This window comes from Anguilla rostrata, chromosome 2, assembly GCF_018555375.3.
Source record: "Anguilla rostrata isolate EN2019 chromosome 2, ASM1855537v3, whole genome shotgun sequence".
Lineage (NCBI taxonomy): Eukaryota > Metazoa > Chordata > Actinopteri > Anguilliformes > Anguillidae > Anguilla > Anguilla rostrata.
In genome coordinates this window covers 2,401,930-2,423,075 of record NC_057934.1, presented here as the reverse complement: position 1 = coordinate 2,423,075, position 21,146 = coordinate 2,401,930, and the positions used below count along the sequence as shown (strand labels likewise).

Here is a 21,146-nt window from a genome sequence, read left to right as displayed (position 1 = left end):
CGTGTGTTAGCAAGCCGCCTTACTGTGAGGCTTTTTACGGCCTTCTGGTCTATCTAACAGTCTTTGTTTCTCTACAGGTTGTGTGTAATACTTACGAGTTTTCTGGTAGTCTGTGCACAGTCTCACTTGTGTGTTTAATATTGTACAAGCGAATGTTGCCCTTTGCTTGACTTTGACACCCTAGATGTCAGAGAACCAGTGCAAAAGTTATAAAGTTTTAAACTGCATTCTGAAAAATTGACGGCAGCAAACACTTTTTTTTTTATAGGGTCTTGTTCAAATCGTCAAGTGGGTTAGGGTCTGCCCATTTTTTAAAACAGTGAATTGAAAAGCCAGCTGGGCCTGTTTTGTGAATTGAAAAGACAGCCAGGGCCTGTTTCCATTAAAGGGGGAATCTGCTGACGTGGGAAGTCATGCTTATAGGAAGAAAAAAATGACAGAAAACTAGGTGGCATCCTCTTCAGTTTAATAATCTGGCTGAAAGTGATTAATCACGTGTGATATCCTGGAAAGTGAAAGCATTTGGATCAGCAGAATGCCAGGACAATAGAGAATGTGCTTATTTTTATTTATTTATTTATATTAAGGAAAGTCCATTATTATTCAGACAGGGGTATAGCAGGGAGTGTTACAGATAGAGACGGGGGGGTCACAGCACTGAAAGTGCCGTGACTGGGAATTGGGAACCCCCCCGACAGCATGGGGGTGTGACCCCCCCCGGGGAGGGAGATGCGGCAGTTCCGGGTGTGCACGGTGGTTTACCGTGGGGGGAGAGAGAGAGCGCACACACACCAAAACTTAAACAAACAGCTCCCCCCTCCCCCATGGGTTCTGGGCAAAAACGATAAACCAAAACAACGAACTAAAATAAAAATGACAGAAGAAAGCAAAAATCCAGCGACAGCTTTTCATCTCACCGCTGGTCTCAGCTGGCCAACTTCCCAGCCGACCGGTTTCCTTCTCAGTCTTTTCGCTGGTACAAACACAAACTTTAAGGCCAGACTTGCTCTCTCTCTGTGTAGGCCCCGAACCGCGGAGAGGAGCACACCTTTACGCACCTGGGCCGCCCAGGTGCGTGTGCTCTCTCCACTGGTAGACGTGGCCGAGACCAATCCGCTTCTTCGGCGGACCGAGCGCTACACGGTGTTTTTTATATCGGCTGAGAGTCCACAACCTTACAAACTGCACCTCCCAGCCTCCCCCAGGAAGCTCATTATTAATTTAGTCCGGAACTTCCTGATATTACTTACCCGGAGGGGGGAAAACGCATCTCTCCCGAATCTAAATTAATTGCCGGAGTTTAAGAGACAAAAGTGCACCAATGACAATTTGGCACTTTGTGAATGAGTGAAGTAAGCACATAAGTGTTTTATTACGACAAAAAGGGGAAACTAATGCGGGATCAGACCTCGTTTCGTCCGCCACTTTGGGAACATTAAGTTGTAAAAGATGTTCCTTAACTGTCAGTGGGTTGCCAGGTATAAGCAGAAATGTCCTGTCGTGATTTAAAGTGCATATTACACCGCCGCTCACCTCTCACGCTGCTGGCTGATGTGCACGATGTGCTAGGGAAGGCAGTATTCGCTGTGCTGAAAGTGTCGCTTGATTACAGTGACTCAGACACTCACACACACACACACACACACACACACACACACATACGAGCAACAACAAGCTGTAGAACCTTTTTTTTTTTTTCGAGGGGTCAGACTGATAGACGCCAACGCTTTTTTTTTTTCTTGTAAAGACCACCTTTTCAGAAGTGACCTGCTGGTGTCCCATTTAAACCTCCTTCGGACTGTTCCCCAGACGGCAATCCCTGGATTTTCCAGTTCAAAGCAGTTGGGAGCCCAAAGTCTCCGTTGTGCGTGAGGGATTATTATCTCTGTGACTAAGGGCTCGGTTCAGCACAGGGCACTTCTGCCTCTTAGCAGTGCTCAACCCCCTCAGAAGTGATTCATTGTGCACCGTGATCTCCGATTATTAAAACTAGTTTTATTGCACCGTATTTTTTACTTATGAGTGCGAGAGGTCACAGTTTCTGATGTCCGCCCGGTAAAATGTTGAGCCTTGTTGTTGTTGTTGTTGTTGCTCCTATTTTTTCCCGATGGTGGTATTATGATGGTTATATGACATTGTTGGTGGTTTCTCTGTCACCTTTAGGAAAAACTTGTACAAAAGTATCACCCTCAAATCCATCCGCTACCCACCTCCCACACCCCCCACCCCCCACCCCCCCATCCCATTCTAGTCTGTGCACTCTTTTGTAAAAGAGCAATAAGGCGGCTTTTCAACAATTCATTAACATTCTATTGGACGGGATACAAACTCGCAATCATACAACAAGCACGCCCGTGTGTAATAAGGGTTTCCAGCCATTCAGGCTCTGAGTTCTCGCCGTGCGGTCTGGCTGATTACTGCCCCGTAACAAGCCCGCATTGATTCTCAGAAAAATCTTATTACATGCTTCATCCGCTCAAAATGTTTATTATTGGATTCATGGTAAAAGTTTGCTTTTTGCGGGAGGGCCGTGCTATTAAGATTAATTCCTGTCGTTAGGAGGTGGACGCTAGGGTTGCCTGTCTTGCCAGGGTCCTGCCGTTTAACTGCTGGATGATTTTCTTTCATTCAGACGAGATGAATTACAGTTTCATAAAAGACTGAAGGCTCTTTCCAGCTGTATTTCTGGGTGCTGAGTCGTGAATGGAGGATTACTGCCCTGTCTCGTGTGATTAACATAACAAAACGCATTCTGAGGTCAGATCAACATTTCATTTATCATAAGGTGAAAATTACATTTTTTTTAAAAAGAGAAATTAATATCTGTATTGTTGGATTTTTTATCTAACAGAGTCACTGTTTCACGGAAAGTAAGGTCTCAATAGTTTTACAAGAGGCTATTGTATTCCGTGGTTAATTTCGCTGCGATGTCAACAAACCCGCAGTTCGGAACATTGAGGGGCATTCTGGGAATCCAGCCAGCTTGGCTGTACCTGACCTGGCTGCAAATGACGGTCTTTAGCCTTTGAATCTTATCAATGTGACACTTTCTCCATCAGGCTTTTAAGGAGGATGAAAGAGGGTGAAGAAGAGTAGCAAATCATACAAAACTGTGCCCCCCCCCCTCCTCTCCCACCCCCCCAGCCTCAAAGAGTGGCATTACAGTGTTGGTGTCAGGAGCCTTTAGAGGTCCCCCCATTTCCTTTCTTTATACACATTAACCCTTTGAGGTGTGAGATCGAGAATATGTGATTAGAATGTTCTTAACTCAGCACTCTAATGCTGATGTAACAGTCTCCACTGGCAGTTGAAAGCAGTGGAGTTCTAGAACACTGACACTTAGAATTTTGAAGAGAGAAAAAAAAACCAAAACTGCTCTTCAAAAGGTTAATCGCTACTCTTTCCTTCCTAAAGACGGAGCTCCAGAAGATGAAACAACAGGTTCAAGAGACAAAACAGTTCATCGCCAATCAGGAGGCGGAGGAGAGAAAGCTGCTCAAGATCATAGACGACGCTGACGCTGAGCGGCTCAGACAGAAGAAACAGTTGGATCAGGTACGGGAGGGGCTTCCTGCTTCAGTGAGCCACCCCTGACGTGCAGCTTGCCCCGGGATGAAAGGCCGTCGTTTGGTCTCTCTCTGAGCTCGTTAGGCCCGAGCGTGTCTTCGGCTGAAACAGCGGCAGCAGCTCCCAGCTTTTTAAAAGTAACAAAAAAAAAAAAAGAAATGTGAACTGATCTGCGATTCCAGCTGACGGTAGGGTAGGATGAGTCGTACGCAGAGTCGCGACATCAACACGTTTTGAGCACAACACACGGAGTGGGCTGCATTTCCCCAGAAAAATGTGTATTTCGGTATTTCGGTGATGGACAGTGTCTTCCCACTACAGTCCTGTGGGTATTTCTCAGTGCCCTAAGCTGACACAGGCCCTTTAGGAGGCTAATATTTCATGACACCGCTTCTTTGTCAGAGCCCAACGGCATCAGCAAAAGATGCAGAATTTAAAGTACTTTTACATTTCAGGAAAAGCTTTACCTTATTAATGCGAGGATGAGTCAAGGAAGGGGCTTGTTTTCTGCATTAATATTGCTGTAATACAAAGAATAATGAAAACAAAGCGAACAGAATCCTTGTCAGTATGAATTTGTGTTCCAGGACATTTTTGCAATACAAATTTATGAGGTACTGCATGTCCATTGAATTATAAAGACAGGTATGGTGTAAAAAAAAAAAAAGAAAAATCATAATAATAAAATCAACTGTACGCTCCAGTAGGTAATGGTTTGAAATGTGCGTAGGCAGTTGAAATCCTCAGCACATTATCCGGGATGAGGCTTTTGTAACTTCAATATTCAAACGGCTTTCCATTTGTTGTTGCTGTCGTCGTCGTCGTCAAGGTAATCAGCGAGCGTGACGTCCTGGGGACGCAGCTGGTGCACCGCAACGAGCAACTGGCCCTGCTGTACGAGAAGATCAAGATCCAGCAGTCCATGCTGAACAAGGGCGAGCTGCAGTACAGCCAGAGGGTGGAGGACATCAGACTCCTGAAGCTGGAGATCAAGAAGCTGAGGAGGGAGAAGGGGATCCTGACCAAGACGGTGGCCAACGTCGAAGACCTTCGGTGAGAAGCCCCCTCCTCCTCCTCCTCTCGTTATGTTACATTCATTTGGCAGACGCTTTTGTCCAAAGCGACGTACTGCACAATAAGTGCATACCGAAGGTCATTGGAACAACTCCGATAAGGTACAATTCTCATTTTCTAGTTATTCATAGCCATGAACACATTAAGTCCAGTTCACGCAGTGAACATTACTCTGACCTAACCTATGCTGAGTCAAACTAGGAGCCATGACAAGCTACAACATCAAGACAATGATACAAGGCACAATAAGTGATAGTTAGTCCAGGTATAGTCTGAAGTCACCTTTGCGTTCAGCTCGTGCGTGAAAGTTGCAAGGCCCAAAATTCAGTCAACGTTTTTTTTCTTCTTTAAACTTGATCACCGTGACCACTAGGCCTTTCCGTCTGTCATGCCCGCAGCCACCCAAAAAATAAAAATAAATAAAATCAAGCAAAGCATTCTGGGAAAATGGCGCTGCGGGGGAAACAAAATAATGGATCACTGTCCATTTTGTAAGAATTTTTTTTTGCGGGACTTATTTATACTTCCTGCCTCATAGTGGAAAGGTATAAGGCAGAAACAATAAATAATCAGCACTCTTTATTCTGTGGAAGGGGAGTCGTTTCCACACAACAAGATGTATGGGTGAGGCCCCACAGAGGGGAAGTCCCCCTGAGCCTGTAAATCACTCCTGTCGGGCGTTCATGACTCATATTTACCTTAAGCACTAGAAAATCATCACTTGTTATGTTTTACCGGTCCCCCAAATAAGGTTAAAAGGCTGGATTTATCGCTTCTGAGAGAAGGCTTGGGCTGAACTCCCTCTCCAGTCCAGACCCCCGCCCGTCTAATCTACAGTGTTGGTTATTATATCTCATCCGTTGATGAATTAAATATGAAAATTTGATTTTTTGGAAACGTTCGCCCTTTAATATGAGTAAGCACCGACATTAAAGGATTTATGTAATGTTTTTTTTTTTTTTGCTTACTGCTGTGGTTTGGTGGTGAAATCTACTCACATTTAAGAGCTAACTTTCTTCATTAATTTAGAACTTGCTAGATTTTGTAGACAACACAAAGCTTAAATTTTGCTAAAGACTGTGAGTTTGCTGGCATAGACCTTTGCTCTGGACTATCGATTATTTTAGTTTAAGTGATGCGTCACATTATAATAACATGCGTTACTTAAAAAAATGAAATAGTGATTCACTCGCTTGCGTTGTGAGTGGGTGACGTAAAGTTTTAATGCCAATGTGACCAATGCTTCTTGGTTATGGACACATTTTAGGCATTTGTAATTGTAATATGACTTTATGTATGACTTAATGTGACTAATTTAAAAAAAAAAAGTAAATAAATGAATAGAAATGTATGTGATGACAAACCCCTGTAGTGCACTGCAGTCATGCAGTTAAAGGGTATTGTTTCATTAGAGGTCTTTGAAATATTTGTAGTCATTAGTTTGTGAATATTGCAGTTTGCCACAGCTTATTGTCTTTATTTAATGAGTCGTTTCAACTCAGGATATTTTTGTATTCACCGGGGTCCGTGTTTCAGCCAGGGTCTTACAGCTGAGGCGTGATGACATACTTCTGCATTACATTTAGCTGTTTGAATGCTTATTCCCTTCAAACTGCCAAATTTTAAAAAATAATATGTGTTTTTGTGAGGTTGGTTGGTTTGTGTGCACGCATGGCTTAAAAAGAAAGAAATAATCATAATCCTTGATGGCTTGCTCAGATATAATGAGCTGAGGTTTCCACTAAAAATGGTTTTAAAGCTGTTCGTGAAAAGAAAGTTTTGTAAAAGGTACAGACACAGTCGCTAAACGATAGACCAAACGCTAATGCAGGTGTAAAACAGGCTTGTCCAAAAACAGGTGTGGCGTTTTGCTGATGCAAATGCAGGCACTGCAAAGAGGCTGAGTTCACCCTTATAAACAGCTGAAGGGGGCATGGCTGCACACTGCCCAATCAGGAGTGGGAACTGCTGGCTGTCCAGCCTCCCTTTACTGCGTGGGATTAGCCGATTGGCTCCTTGCTGATTGGCCCTGTGCTTATTGGCCCCACGCTGATTGGTCCCATGCTGATTGGCCCCCTGCTGATTGGCCCCCTGCTGATTGGACCCATGCTGATTGGCCCCCTGCTCAGTACTCGTCAAATAATTTGTCCCAAACCTCTGGGACGTTTTAACATTTGACATTTCCATTGAACATCTTGCAGCCAAAAATGACGTTCAAGCCACATGTTCATTCTTTTTACCCCTGTATATTTCTAGCCACTAATAGCTGGGCTAGGTGAACCATACAGAATGCACCATATGTTACCGCAGTAACTGCCTCATTAGGTTCACGGCCTACTTTCCCGAATGGAAGCACTGAAATGTTTTTGACAGCCAGATGGATCTTTAGCAATCATCCTCCTGCATGTATTACTGTGGTCAGAATTAATTTAGCAATTACCATATTACTCCTCTTTCTAATCTACCTCGTTCCATACATACACTTTGTGGCTTTAGAAACCCAGCCTCCTACATGAAGGTTTGTATTGTGCCCAGTATTTCAACTGGTCCAATTTGTCAAAGGTGCTTTTCAGCACGAACATGTCAGTATACCAAAGCCACTTCCTTCAAAGGGAGTGTTTTATAAAAAGATTTTTATTGTGTTTCACATCGCATCCCTTCTTTCAGAGTTGATTCCAGCCAGCCTGGAATGGTTATCACATTAGTTTTCAGTCCATTAAATGCGCAGACGGAACAGTAAGGGACTAATATTTGGTCTCCGTGTTTTTAATTGATGCAGTGCCTTTCAGCGGGAAGTTATTGCAAACCAGCTGGAAGGCCTGTGTTTTCTTAGACGCCGAGAGAGAGATCGAAAAGGTTAGGGGCAATTTTGGAAACGTTTGTATTTGGGCACGCACACACACACACACACACAAAATCAATGCTGAGACATGGAAGTAGAACAGGGCTGAATGAGGCGATGTTGTCTGAGCTCGCCGAAGGTGTTGGTTAAACCTTGAGGCCGGGATCTCAGCCCTGCCCGTGTGAGTGAGTCAGGCCTCGCCTGCATCACCTCCTGCTTGTCACTGAATTTAAATGCATGTACTTTTCTAGAAAAAAAACCCTGAAAACGTTTGAATATGCAAACTTGGGTACGAAAAAGTTTCGCGGTATTTTTTTCTTCCTATGCCTGGAAAATTGTATGCATTTGGACATAGAAGCTGGTGATGTTTTTCTTTTGTAGGAAAAGCAAAGTTTGCAGCACATATGTAACTCTCATTTTAAGACAGTTATAGTCAAATATAATACATTTTAATACAATTTACACTTCAATGGCCAAATTGACAACAGCTTGCATCAAAGAAAAAAAAAAAAAAGGTCTCATTTCAAATATACTGGCCAAAGAGTTAAGGGCCTATTGTACTGTCAATCTGTTCTCAACATCAAAGCATGGATATGTGGCTCAATATCCATAAATTCTGCAATAAATTAAAAAAGACAGAAGATTAACCGGATAGCTATGCAGAAGCCTGAGATGTACTCCACACACAAAAAGGCGCAGTGGTCCATGGTGCTGGCATCCACAATGCCAGTGTCCGCTCCTGTGTAATCGTGTACATTCTGTGGTCGGTTTATTTGATGATGTCCTCCATTTTGTTTTTCGTTCCCTGTCCTCACGGTCGTAAAAGGTAGCTTGAGCTCGCTTGTCTGAATCAAAGTTTTTACGGACTGAAATAGTGACCCCAGTTTTGTCCTTTCTGACCTTGTCATTGTGGTCATTGTGTCTCAAAGTTTAAACATGGCCTTAAAGCCTTCTGTATCTGATGATATCTGAAATGTCTTGTGATCCATATATTTTTGTCAGTTAGAATTATTCAGTTTCAGTAAATGGCCCATTTCTTAAAAGTGTGTTAGGTCATCTAATTGTGGCTATTGATTGATAACTTAATTTTTTCCTGTCGGAAAATAGCTTTCTAAATGCTTTCCCGTCCTCTTTATTATATTCTGCAGTATTTAGGTTTTTGAAGGAAGTCTCTTTTTTTACACAGAGAATCAATACACGAATTGCTGACCATGTTATGCAAAGTAAAGACAGGTCCTTTTGAATTTCCAAGCCTTCGATTGACCCGCGGACAATAGACGCATTTATGATCTGAATACATGTAGATGGGCTGAACGGCTTGTCATCGTCACGTAATCATGTTTTTTTTGTTCTTATGCCTGTTGAAGTTAAAAATAGATTGCTGGCAGCTAGTACTAATGATGTGAGCAGATTGATAATTGATGTAGTGGGGACAGAAAGGATGTGCATTGTGCTCGGCTAATGTGTAAAAATCCTCCAGTTTCTCTCATTTCTCATCTCCTATCTACACAGTCATAACCAGGCCTATTATAAATACAGCGTCCTTGTCTTAACAGTCTTTATCCTGTGGCTTCTGCAGTTTATGAATGAATCTTTGCGTTTATGTAGCACTTTTTTCCCGAACGCTCAGAGTGCTTTACAGTGGTGAGTGCGAACTCACCTCACCCACCACCATTGTGATTACCAATTATTTGGGGTCACGATGTGAGCAATAGGGAGCCAGCTAGTTTAGCGTCGGTATCTGAACTGCGTCACGCCGGTTGTTTGTGTACGATTTTATTATTCGGGAAAACTTGGGAATTGTGTTCGCTTTGACAGTGTCCGCCTAGCAGCAGTGCCGAGCTGTTGTGAAGCCAGTTTAGAAAATGTTGGTGGGTAAAAAAAAATGTCCGTGCGTGTGTGGATACCTGCTTTATGCTAAGCCCCTGGAAGGCCTATGACATCATAAACTGGGGCCAGTACAGTAGCTACGATAGGCCGTTGCCCATCTTAAAATCGTAACGGCAGCACCGCGAGGAAAAAGTTGTTGTGTATTTAGGTAACGATCCGTGCGTTAGCATCATTACTCCTTTGTTGTCGGAGTGGAAATCCGTGTTGCGTGAGGCTCCTTTCGGTAGTAGATTATACTTGTGGGGTTTTCCAGTTAATTGAGTAGCATATGGCGTGTTGACGTGGCCCATGCATCTTGCAGTGAAACGTTTAGCTGGGGTGAAGAAGGCGAAAGTATTTGCGTGGTTGAAAATGAAATGGGGGGTGCTGTGGGTTATGAATGGAATTAGCGTGGTCATCTGTCCTGTGGTAATGAAAGGACTCATTGCTTCTGTCATGGCGGTGGCTTCTGAAGTGCAAGTGATGGATGGTTCACAGTGTTACATTGGGGCTGGTTACCTTTCAGCACATCCATCCTGTCCAGCATGCACCTATGACCCTTCAGAAGTTCAGGAATGATGAAGGCTCGGCTCGCTTGCGTGCTTCATTTGAGTATCTGTAAAGCAATTTGTTGTATTTTTTTTTTTTTACAAGCTTCGCCGAGCAAAAAGTGTTAATAAGATGGCATATGGAGCTTTTGAGTTGTTTGCCTTAAAAAACAAAACCCTGAAGAAACAAGTCACAGCCATCCCCTCACCAAAGTACGATCTGCATTAATTGGTCTTATGTGGAACTTTTGAAGGTATATTTTAAACTAACATAAGGCTTTTTATTCAACACAGCTAAGTAAGGGTTTTGGCATTTTGGAGTTTGTGGTTAATAATCTTGTGAACGAAAGGGCAAGCTTGCACTAACGTTATATTTTTCATAATGTTATGAATGCTAGTCATTAAAAAAAAAAATAATTCTTGGATATGAATGTGTGGTGAAAGGTCTGAGCGTAATGTCTGCTGTTTGTTTGTCCCCCTCGTTAATCTGGCGTTGTGACAGGTGCGAGGTGTTCCACATGCAGAAGGAGCTCCTCAGGGAACGCACGAGGTGCCAGGCCTTGGAGGAGGAGCTGGAGAACCCCATGAACGTCCATCGATGGAGGAAACTGGAGGTAGAACTCGGAACGAAGGCTGGGTTTTATTCGTCTTTTTTTTATTCCCTCTTTTCTCCTTCGGTTTGCCTCTTAGCTGCCCTCACCCGGAAGAGAGTGTATGGAGAGAGGGTCTTGTGCAAAGCAAAAAAAATAACACAAATACTACTTTTATTATTTTTTTTTTTTTGATTTTACCAGATGTGTCCCATCGAAATCTCAATTTCACTTTTTCAAGGCAGCCCTGACCTAGAGAAGCAACAAGCCGCCAGTTCACAAGATGCAGCTGAATACTGAAGCCTTTGTATGGACTTCGGTAGTTTTTATTCCGTTACAGCGACGCCCCCGGAGGTTAACTTCCATGTTCCGGGTGGAGCTATAGTACGAGTGGAGGAAATGGCCGCCAGATTGCTCTGGAGTTCTCCCTTCAGAGGCCTTGTGCTTGGAGCGTGGGCCCTGGCCAGTCTCAACGCCTATAAATGACTCTTTTTTTATTTATTTTTTTATTTTTATTACCCCAGGCTTGTGACCCCAGCACCTTTCAGCTGATCCAGAAGATTCACTCCCTGCAGAAACGTCTGATAACAAAGAGCGAGGAGGTGGTGGAAAAAGAGCTTTTACTGCAGGTAAACGCCGCCCCCCCCCCAGATTAATCTGTCTCCTCTCGCTGGGCTGCTTAACTCCCGCCTCCCATTGGACCGCCCGGTTGTAAACAATCCAGGGTCGTGGCACGGCAGAAATGGAGGGATGGCCTCTGTCCCTAAAAAAAAAAAAAAAAAGTGTTTATTCCTCTTTTTGCTTTCAGCCACGCTCTTGCTGCATGTTTATGTGTGGCAGTCTGTTTTTTAATGCCAATGAATTATTAATATTATTTCTCCCACCGCAAAGCGATCGATAACGATATGTAATTGTCCGCCGAAGCCGCTCAGCTCTCGAAATTGAGAGCGGGAGCGCATTCCGCCCGCCGTGGTTCAGAACAAGGTGATCTTTCATTTGCTTACTTCCCTGAATATGTCAAAATCGATGCCGTGGGGCTCTGCGCTGCACGGGTCTGTTTATCGTGAGACACGTTCACACGTGTTTTGCGCTCGCAGACGTTCGCGGACAGACTGACTGAAAGGATGCTAAAAGAGTGCCTACGCTGTGGTAGTATGCTACTTAGTATGGCCACGATAGCGATGTTAGAGGGTCTGTGTTTTTGGCTTGCGTTCACTAAAGACACAAAATGTTATCTGCATACAGATGGATGGGACTTGTGGAGGCAGCTGCTCTGCACTGTGTGTCTCGTAATGTGCAGTGTTCTGTATGAAATTTCAATGTCTGAATGTCAACCATTTTTACTGAATAATAGCTCTCCGTTTTCCACTAAAATGACGTCCATGCTGAGAAGACTTTTAAGGTTTCTTTCCTCAATGGAAAAGACAAACTCCTGCTTTGGGGAGTGACAGAAATACAGGAGGTGAACAGTATAAAAAAAATTAAAATTAAAAAGTTAAACCTGAGTACCAACTTAAAATGTTCAAAAATCTTAAAAAAAATTTTTTTTTTATAGAATCTGAAACAGAACATTGAAGTTTAATAATCTTATTTACGTGGTCTCCACCATTTTTTAAATAGCGATTAATGTAGAACAATACGGCAATGTTCACAACGGAGAATTTGGTGATATTTGTTTTTGGCGGAACACCTGTAAATCCTTTTTGTGTGGAAATGGGCTCGGCGCTGTGGCAAACGGCAGCGGCAGTGTTGTCCTCCCTTGTGTTCGCGCGGTGAGTTCTGGTGACCGCTCCATTTGTCTTAACGAAAACACAGCGCAGAATAATTGTGGCCACAACCGCTGGTTTGGGCTTTTTTCTTTTTTCTGTTTTTTTTTTACGACTGCGGGACATAAACGGCGAAGCTCGCGGCCGGGTGGGATTTTATCGTAGGGGCACGCCAGTCCCCCTGTAGTGATTTGTGTCCCTCTCAGTTCCGTGGCCAATTTGAGTCGCGTGGAGGATAACGATAACAACATGGCCGAGGCGATCGCTGGACATTCAGCCGTCAGTCCTGCGCCCGTTTCCTGTCGACTGCGAGAGTCCGTTGGGATTTCATGCAGCAGTTTGTTTATTTTGGGAGGGGGTGGGGGGTGGGGGTGGGGGGGTTGGATAGTTTTCACGTTTTAACGTTTGATTGAGAAGAAGCCGACAGCTGGATAATTACTATTCGATGCATGGCTTCCCACCGCTTTTTTGAAAAAAAAGAAAGAAAAGAAAACAAGAGGTAAATAAAGGATGACTGCACAAACACTGAGGATCATTGGTCCTGGGGTCATATGTGGAAAAAAATAATTACATGCCTGTTACCCACTCACCCATCTGATACATAGTGTTACATGCACATTATTGAAATTTTGATATCCTCCTTCTTCATCCTTGTAATAATAGCATTTTATGCCAGTTACTTGTTACACATTTCAGCCTAAAGTAGGTCGTCCTGACATGTCGATGTTCTTTTTGCCTATTGGCTAAAATTATTGGCAACATATCTCCCTATTGGCTGTAGCCTATGCAATCATCCAATCTATTATATAGCTCATATAATTCTTGTATTGCTATACTTGTCTTTTGCTGAAGATTTTGTCACATAATCTAATCAACAGCAAACTATAAATCAAAATATTTGCATATTCATGTTCAAAATGCAGCTTGTATCTGATCGTGCATGGATATAATAACTGTATCTGTTTTTTTTTTTCATGTGTTAAAATAACAATCTGACCGTCTGCTTGTTTGACAGTATGTTCTTGATTCCGATTTGTTTTGACAGCAAGGCACCCAGGATGGCAGAAAAACGCCAATGGTTGTTTTGCACATTTCACACCCACAGCTGGGGAACTTTTTCGAGAGACAGGCCGAGATTTTTCTTAAAAGGCGCACCGAGGAAAAAATAAGACGTTTCAGTCGGATTAAATTAGCCTGTTATTGTTTTGGTTCTGGAAGCGTGTTTCTTCGCGCGGTACGTACGCGCCTGTGGCACGCGCGGCACTGTGGGCAGACTGCTGGAGAGCCGCGTACCAATTTTAGCCTCTAATTCAATCAGTCAAAGTGTTGAGTACTGAGATGAGGAAATTCATATCTCAGTTTTACGAGCCCGGGCCGGGGAAAAGATTGCTTACTGAGCAGCCAGGAGAGGAACGGGGAAATGTCGACACTGGACAGCGTAATGAAGAGCGGAGTTCACTGGGATAGTGAAGCAGTTTGTGTAAATTTACTGTTAGAAAGTGAAATAAGTGAACCGTGAAATGTTCTAGATAGCTCAACTTTAATAGCCAGACTTATTTTAGATTTGATTTGTTTTACTTTTTTTTGTTGTTGTTGGTTTTGGGTGCTAATATGTGCATGCGCTATATGGTAATATTCATTATTAATGAATTCAGGTCGATTATATTTATTTTTTATGGCAGTTTTTTTTTTACAGAGGACTGCCACAAAGATGCCTTACAGAGAGACAGGAGGAAAACTGGGCAGAAACCAGGCGTGAACCCCCCAAAAAGCAAGCGAGCGAGCGAGGTGTAAACTCCGTGGTGGGGAGGAAAAGACTCAAACAGTGGCCGGCCTGGTGTAAAGTAATGGTAGAATGGATGATAGCAGAAATGTAATCATATACTACATTCTGAGTATAATACTTCATTTTAAATGCTGGGATTCGTGTGAGATATCAACATAAAAGCAGCAGATATGGCGGATTTCTATTATCATGTTGCGTTATTCTCCCCACACCGCAGTCTTATTTTTTATACCGAATTGCGCCTGAATCTCAGAGGTTGTCATTAAAGAGAGCAGTTTGTCTACCCAAGCCGATGATGCAACATTGTGAACAGGCACGTCTCGTCTGGTTAAACGATTCTGCGTTTCTGGGCCCCCTCAGTGTTTGGGCCCCCTCAGTGTTTGGGCCTCCTCATCGTTTGGGCCCCCTCAGTGTTTGGGCCTCCTCAGTGTTTGGGCCTCCTCAGCGTTTGGGCCCCCTCAGTGTTTGGGCCCCCTCAGTGTTTGGGCCCCCTCAGTGTTTGGGCCTCCTCATCGTTTGGGCCCCCTCAGTGTTTGGGCCTCCTCATCGTTTGGGCCCCCTCAGTGTTTGGGTCTCCTCAGTGTTTGGGCCTCCTCAGTGTTTGGGCCTCCTCAGTGTTTGGGCCCCCTCATCATTTGGGCCTCCTCAGTGTTTGGGCCCCCTCAGTGTTTGGGCCTCCTCAGTGTTTGGGCCCCCTCAGTGTTTGGGCCTTCTCAGTGTTTGGGCCCCCTCAGTGTTTGGGCCCCCTCAGTGTTTGGGCCTCCTCATCGTTTGGGCCTCCTCAGTGTTTGGGCCTCCTCATCGTTTGGGCCCCCTCAGTGTTTGGGCCCCCTCAGTGTTTGTTCCTCCTCATCGCTTTCCTGTAACGCGCATTGAACGTCCCCGCGCCAATCTGAGAGACAGATTGGTTTGCCGCAAACAAAAAATACCAGTAAAGTGAAAATCAGGAGAGAATAACCTTCAGATGCACCTTCGTTTGAATGCCGACTAATTGGCTGGTTGTAGCATTTGCATAGAGACGCTCAGCAATCAGACACGCATTTTCCAAGAGATTTTTTTTCATGTCCCCCTGATAAGTGGCTTTTTAAAAAAAAATCATTATTTTTATGAACAAATGCAGCGTTTATTAAAAGACGGGTTGGAACAGAAAGGGTGGGCGTCGCTGGGATAAAATATGTTGGCACACCGTTGATTAGCCTGGCTAACAAAAAGCAGGGGCTAGTATTACTTTTTATCAGCAATGTCTGAGTATGGCGGAAAGATAATAGGGTTTCACATCCGAATAACGTCTGTCAGGTGCACCTGTTTCATTCACGTGGGGGGGGTGCTACTGTTACCACGCTGAAAGATCCGGTGGTTCTGGACAAAAAAGGTGTTCTCCATATCCCAACGCGAAACAATTACCACCCACTAATTTAAATGAATTTGCTTGCGAAGTGTAATCTTTAAGTACAGCCACAGCACATTTGAAGGCCTCTGTAATTAGAAGTAGGTCCTCTGAGACCCGTTTGCTTTAACAGGATCAAGCTGTTTTGATTGGACCCACTCAGCTGACTTTCATTACCAAAAAAAAACGCAGAGAAATAATAGGTCATGAGACATGGCTGGCACGTTCAGGCCGAGTGTAGAAAGACCATTTGCTTCATAAGTCATTAGGCTGTGTGACTAATTGCTTGCGCTGAGCACATTTACGTATGCGCATACATATGACATGTATGCAGCACCTCGTTTTCATATCTATAAAATGTCCCATTTTTGTATTTTGAAACACGTCTGGATGAACATGTGGTGTGCGGGCAATATTCTTGCAAATTTTTTAAAAGGGCAAATCCGTGCATTTGCAGAGAATTTTAATGGCGCATATTCACGTACTGTTTACGATCTCTGTAACCAAGGAAACTACAGGCCTCTACCTTCGTACCTCACCGTGGGGGCCATTTTAAGACCTTTTCAAGCACACGCTTTTTTGTGGAACTTCAAGGGATTTCATTATAACTCTTACTTCTCGCGGACCGGAACACGGGAAATGTAATAATTCGTCGTGCAGTTTGCTGATGTCAGAGCGATATAACCCTCAATTCAATTTCTTGTCGGTAAACACAGAATATGAATGGAGTTGCTTAAAAACAGGATTCTGTCCTCAGGTTGCTTAAAAACAGGATTCTGTGCTCGGGGAGAGGGATTTAAATTCAGACCTGGTACGCGTCATCCTCTCTGACCTGGTGTGACAGGTAGCACTGGAAAAAAAGAGGCGTACAGGAAGCATACTAACACGGCGTTAAGAGAAACGTAGCACGTGCGGCCGTTAGCCCGCGTGTCCACATACGCTCGGCCTGTAGATGGCGCTGCCACTCCAGGACAGCAGGGCAGATTGATGCAGCGAGCCCATACATATTTGATGTATGATGTAATTGCCGGCATCGCAGCTGAGCGTCTGATGACCCCTGGTTGGCCCTCGATCCTCTCCGTTCCCTTCCAAAACTCGTTTGAATTTGAATTTGTCAAGCGCGCGCGCCCTTCAGTGCCGGTCACCAAAGGTACCCGAGGTTTGTCGAAAAAAAAAACCGCTTTGGTGTTTTCGCACAAACCTGTAAATTGGGGGATGTGTCTTTTATGTTTGAAAGAGGCCGGTGTAGAGACGCGGCTGACGCTCGGGTGTGGCGCTCACAGGAAATACAGAGCGCCCGCATTCTCACAGCGGCCTTTTCAGCAGGTTCCCATTAGAACTGCCAAGAATAACTCCGCAGAGAATATTGTTCTTGTCTTGGCTGTCAGGAGCATAATTTTGGAGTAAAAGAGATTGGATGCTCAATACTATCATTCAGCAGGATTGTGGTAAATGGCGATATTTAGCCGGTGCTGAATGGAGAAATATTTCCCTGCGCTCTGAACAATAGGTGTTTTCCTCAATTTGCAGTAACATATTTTCAGTGTATTTATTTATTGGGCTATTTATTCATTTATCGGTCTCTTTCCAAAAATATTTTTTACCTTCAGATGCATTTTGCTGTAGCGTTTAAACTATTACTGTGAAAGAATAAGTAGACCAAGGCTGGTTAAATGCTGTTCAGCTTGGATTCCTTTGATTGTGTGTATGATTATGTATATGTTATACAACCAGATAAACATACACACACACACATGCACAAGCACACACAGATTCATGCACACATGCACACGCACTCACACTGGTACACATACACATGCACATACATGTACACACACACCCACTCACACATAGTACAAACCAGAGATATTAATTTCTCCCTGAAAGATGAAAACACTATCTTATATTTTAAAGCTGTTTAAATCTCCAGGAGATTTTCACGTTGGAATTGAAAGATCGTATTTAGTTCAAAATGAATTACCAGGTATTTTTTTTTAACAGATAATCATGCCTTATGTATTCATGGTGACTGTGGCTTATCGCTGTAATCTTTTATTATCTTCTCTTTTATCAATTTGTGGAATCTGCATAATAAGCTGCATTTTATCCGCAAATTACTGTCTACGTTAGAAGGTCAGCCTGTCCTTCCAGCAGCGTTTGCACCAAATTACTCAGAACAGTACCAAAAACAATCTGCCCTTGGGCACATGTTACATGTAAAAGATGTGTAAGAAGTGATTATGAGATTATGTTCTTTGCAACGATTCGGGCCCGTACATAATTTCCAATTTTTCATATTTTTGGTGGGATGTACGCAAATCCTGAGACTCATGAAATTTTGTGGAAAAAAATGTTCTTGAGATAGAACATGGTTTTAGATACCGTTGAATGATTATTTTTAAAGAATGCCTAGCAGGAAGATGCTATTGAATTCTCTGTTTCTTTAGCCCGATAGTTTTTTACTTGCGCATTAAGGTTGGTTAGCGTTAGTCTGTAGATGTTTATTCTGTATTAATCTCCACTTCACTGTGCGATGGGGCTCAGTTCAGGTTCTCTCGCAGCAGCGAAACCAAATCAGGGCAGCATGGTCAAATGGTTTTTGTTTTAATTCTTTTTTGCTGCGGAAACCTATCATTCATTTTTTCCACAAGCTTTCTGTTTATATGTCTCCATTTAAAGTTGGTGGGGGGGGGTGGGGGGGGGAGAAGTTTCAGGCAAGCGGATGGCGAAATGATGGCAGAATCCCCAGAGTAGAGTTAAGCTGTTGCTATTCTCCGTAGCGTAGTTTACCTCACACTGAACCTGCAGGTAACGGTCTTGTACCTGTGACACCCCTCTGTCATAAATCGCCTCATCTGCTGTCTGTTTGGCTGTTGTTTTCCATGCACCCTGTAAAGCACAGAAGGGGAGCTCTGTCCCAGAGTAAGCCCTTTTGGGTCTGTCGCAATCGAGGGGCTTCGGAACGGTGGAGACCCCCTAAACGCACTTCGTGGTTCCTGATGCGTACTGAAAACTGGATTAGTTTCTGATTGGCCGCCCACTCGTATGGCTGTCATATCACGCGTGTAATACTCGCGTGCCGTACGTAGGTTACGGTTACGGGTGAGGACTGGAAGCGGGGCGTTTTTTACGGCCTGTGACAGATTAACGATCGACGGTCCCTCTCCCTGTTAACGGCGTTCCGTCCCGCCTCAGCGTCTCTGGCTTCCGACGGCATGTCCGATGTTACGCGGTGGACCACCTCTTCCACCGCCATCTCGCGAAGGCTCACGGTTCTCCTCCTTACTGCCATTTTCTGTGCCCCTCACGCTGTTCTTTAAGTGATTATTATTATTTTATTTTTTTTACACGGTCATATATAAAGCGTAAGAGACCAAATGTGAATCTGAATTTTTTTTCCCGCCCTTCTCCTGCAGGAGAAAGAGAGGCTCTACGTGGAGCTGAAGCACATCCTCGCCCGGCAACCAGGGCCCGAGGTTGCCGAGCAACTTCAGGTGTACCAGCACGCTCTGCGGGAGAAGACCAAGCAGCTGAAGGTCCGCTGCGGCTTCCATCCTCTCTCTTCCTGTCTGTATCTCTCTTCCTGTCTTTAACTATCTTCCGGTCTGTATCTCACTTCCTGTCTGTATCTCTCTTCCTGTCTCTATCTCTCTTCCTGTCTTTATCTCACTTCCGTCCTCTCTCTTCCTGTCTCCATCTCCCTTCCTGTCTCTATCTCTCTTCCTGTCTCTATCTCTCTTCCTGTCTGTACCTCTCTTCCTGGCTTTATGTCTCATCCTGTCTGTATCTCTCTTCCGTACTCTCACTTCCTGTCTCTATCTCTCTTCTGTCCTCTCACTTCCTGTCTCTATCTCTCTTCCTGGCTTTATGTCTCTTCCGTACTCTCACTTCCTGTCTCTATCTCTCTTCCTGTCTCTATTTTAAACTGGCCCTCGTCGTCGGGGGAAACCGTGCTTAAGGCTGGGACGTGACCCTGAGTAGCCCTTAAGGACCGCCCCCGCCCTTAAGGACCGCCCCCGCCCTTAAGGACCGCCCCCACCGTGGTTTTTACGGGCGCATAAATCATTCATCGGCTGTAACCGTTCACATGGTTCGCTTAAATGCATAATTAGCTCTGCTGCCCAATTAACAGCCCAGACCTGGGATTAAAACGTGGCAAAGCCCCTAACATCCGGGATTTCAGCTGTAACCCCAGCAGTGAATATTGTTCAGCGCCGACTTCTAATTCATGTCATTTAAGTGAAAATGTGGGTAAAAAATAATACAGAGTCACATGCTAAGTAACCTCGGCTTGGTCAGGATGTCGAATGATCTTAATATTTCCGATACGCTGGAGGAAGTCATACAGCACGAATGCCTTAAGTATGCTGAATCTGTGATTCTTCCTACGGTCCACAGCAGATAACTTTGTATGCACGTGACACATAACGATTACTAATGCCCCGGGGCATTGAGCATTCCAGCAATTAATTTACCATGGCATTTAGTTGCCAAGCTTAATAGACGTAACCAAGGCGCATGTGAGCTGAGGTCTAGCAAAGCATGCTGCGGCAGAACTGAACCTCGAACCAACACTGGCGTGTGATAAGCATGATCTGGAGCCAAAATGGCCGCTCCTTGTCTGCGGCACCTCGCCGGGAGCTGGAACTCCTGCTTTCCCGAACCAACACTGGCGTGTGATAAGCATGATCTGGAGCCAAAATGGCCGCTCCTTGTCTGCGGCACCTCGCCAGGAGCTGGAACTGAAACGCAAGAGTCCTGCTTTCCCGGCTCTAATGAGTCCAGTTTCACAGTCAAATGAATGAATGAAAATCGAAGCCCTCGTGAGCTCCTGAGCCTTCGTGGTTTTTGCCGCGGGTTTTTTTTTGGTTTGCGTTTGCGTTTGTTGATTTGTTGGTCATTCGCTGGCTGACCGTGCGGTGCTCGCGCGGCTGACCGTTGTGGAAGCGGTCACTGAGCCGCCAGTGCGTCGGGGGCCTTGGGCTGCGTCAGTGCGCCAGTTCCACGCACGCGTGGCTGGTGAAGCCCCGGCATCCGATTGGCCGCCTCTCCTGTGGGCCGGTCTGGAGGAGCAGCATGGGTTCCTCACGGCCCTGGCCCGGCGTGATGGCGGGGGGGAGGGGGGCTGAGTCTCGGCCTGACAGGCCTGGGGCTCACTGAGCATGTGCGGGGTGAGCTGAGTGAGCAGGGGTGATGCATGGCCGCTAGCCCCTCCCCCAAACCCCCCCCACCCCCCACACCCGGCCGTGCCAGCGTAACGGGCACAGAGACAGCATCTGCCATGTCGCTGACGCACAGCTTGTGTGGCCAAACGCGCTGCCTCCCTGGGACGCCCCCCCCCCCCGCCCCGCCCACCCCCACACACCCCCCCCCCCACCCCTCCTCCAACCGCCCCCGTTTCATCCACACAGCTGACAATATGACATTCAGCATAATGAAGTCACCAAGTCAGCTCGATGCAGAGCGATGTCTTTGCACCTTCCACCGCAGATCCTGACACTTCCCTGATGATATATACCGCGCTTCTGATTTGTTGCAGACACTGGCGAGAGGTTTCCTTTGGTGCTCAGAATACATTTGTGCGGCCTGCCGTTACTGCCGCTGTGCTCCATCCTTATGCGCACATGAATTCGGCTTTAACAGCATTTCATTTTTCATTTTAAATGCATTTATTTTTGTGCTATATCTGACTAGTTAATATTGCATTGCCACTGATA

At 44.9% G+C, this 21,146-nt stretch overlaps 1 protein-coding gene across 1 annotated transcript in view; it reads left to right on the top strand.

Annotated features, from left to right (window-relative positions):
• The window catches only part of cfap58 (cilia and flagella associated protein 58), a 51,205-nt gene that overhangs the window by 15,983 nt on the left and 14,076 nt on the right, over positions 1-21,146 (top strand). Inside the window, exons 12-16 of the mRNA XM_064315149.1 lie at positions 3,415-3,555; positions 4,397-4,620; positions 10,403-10,514; positions 11,015-11,119; positions 18,846-18,965. Coding sequence (XP_064171219.1) covers positions 3,415-3,555; positions 4,397-4,620; positions 10,403-10,514; positions 11,015-11,119; positions 18,846-18,965 — 702 coding nt within the window. The remainder of the gene's footprint in view (positions 1-3,414; positions 3,556-4,396; positions 4,621-10,402; positions 10,515-11,014; positions 11,120-18,845; positions 18,966-21,146) is intronic.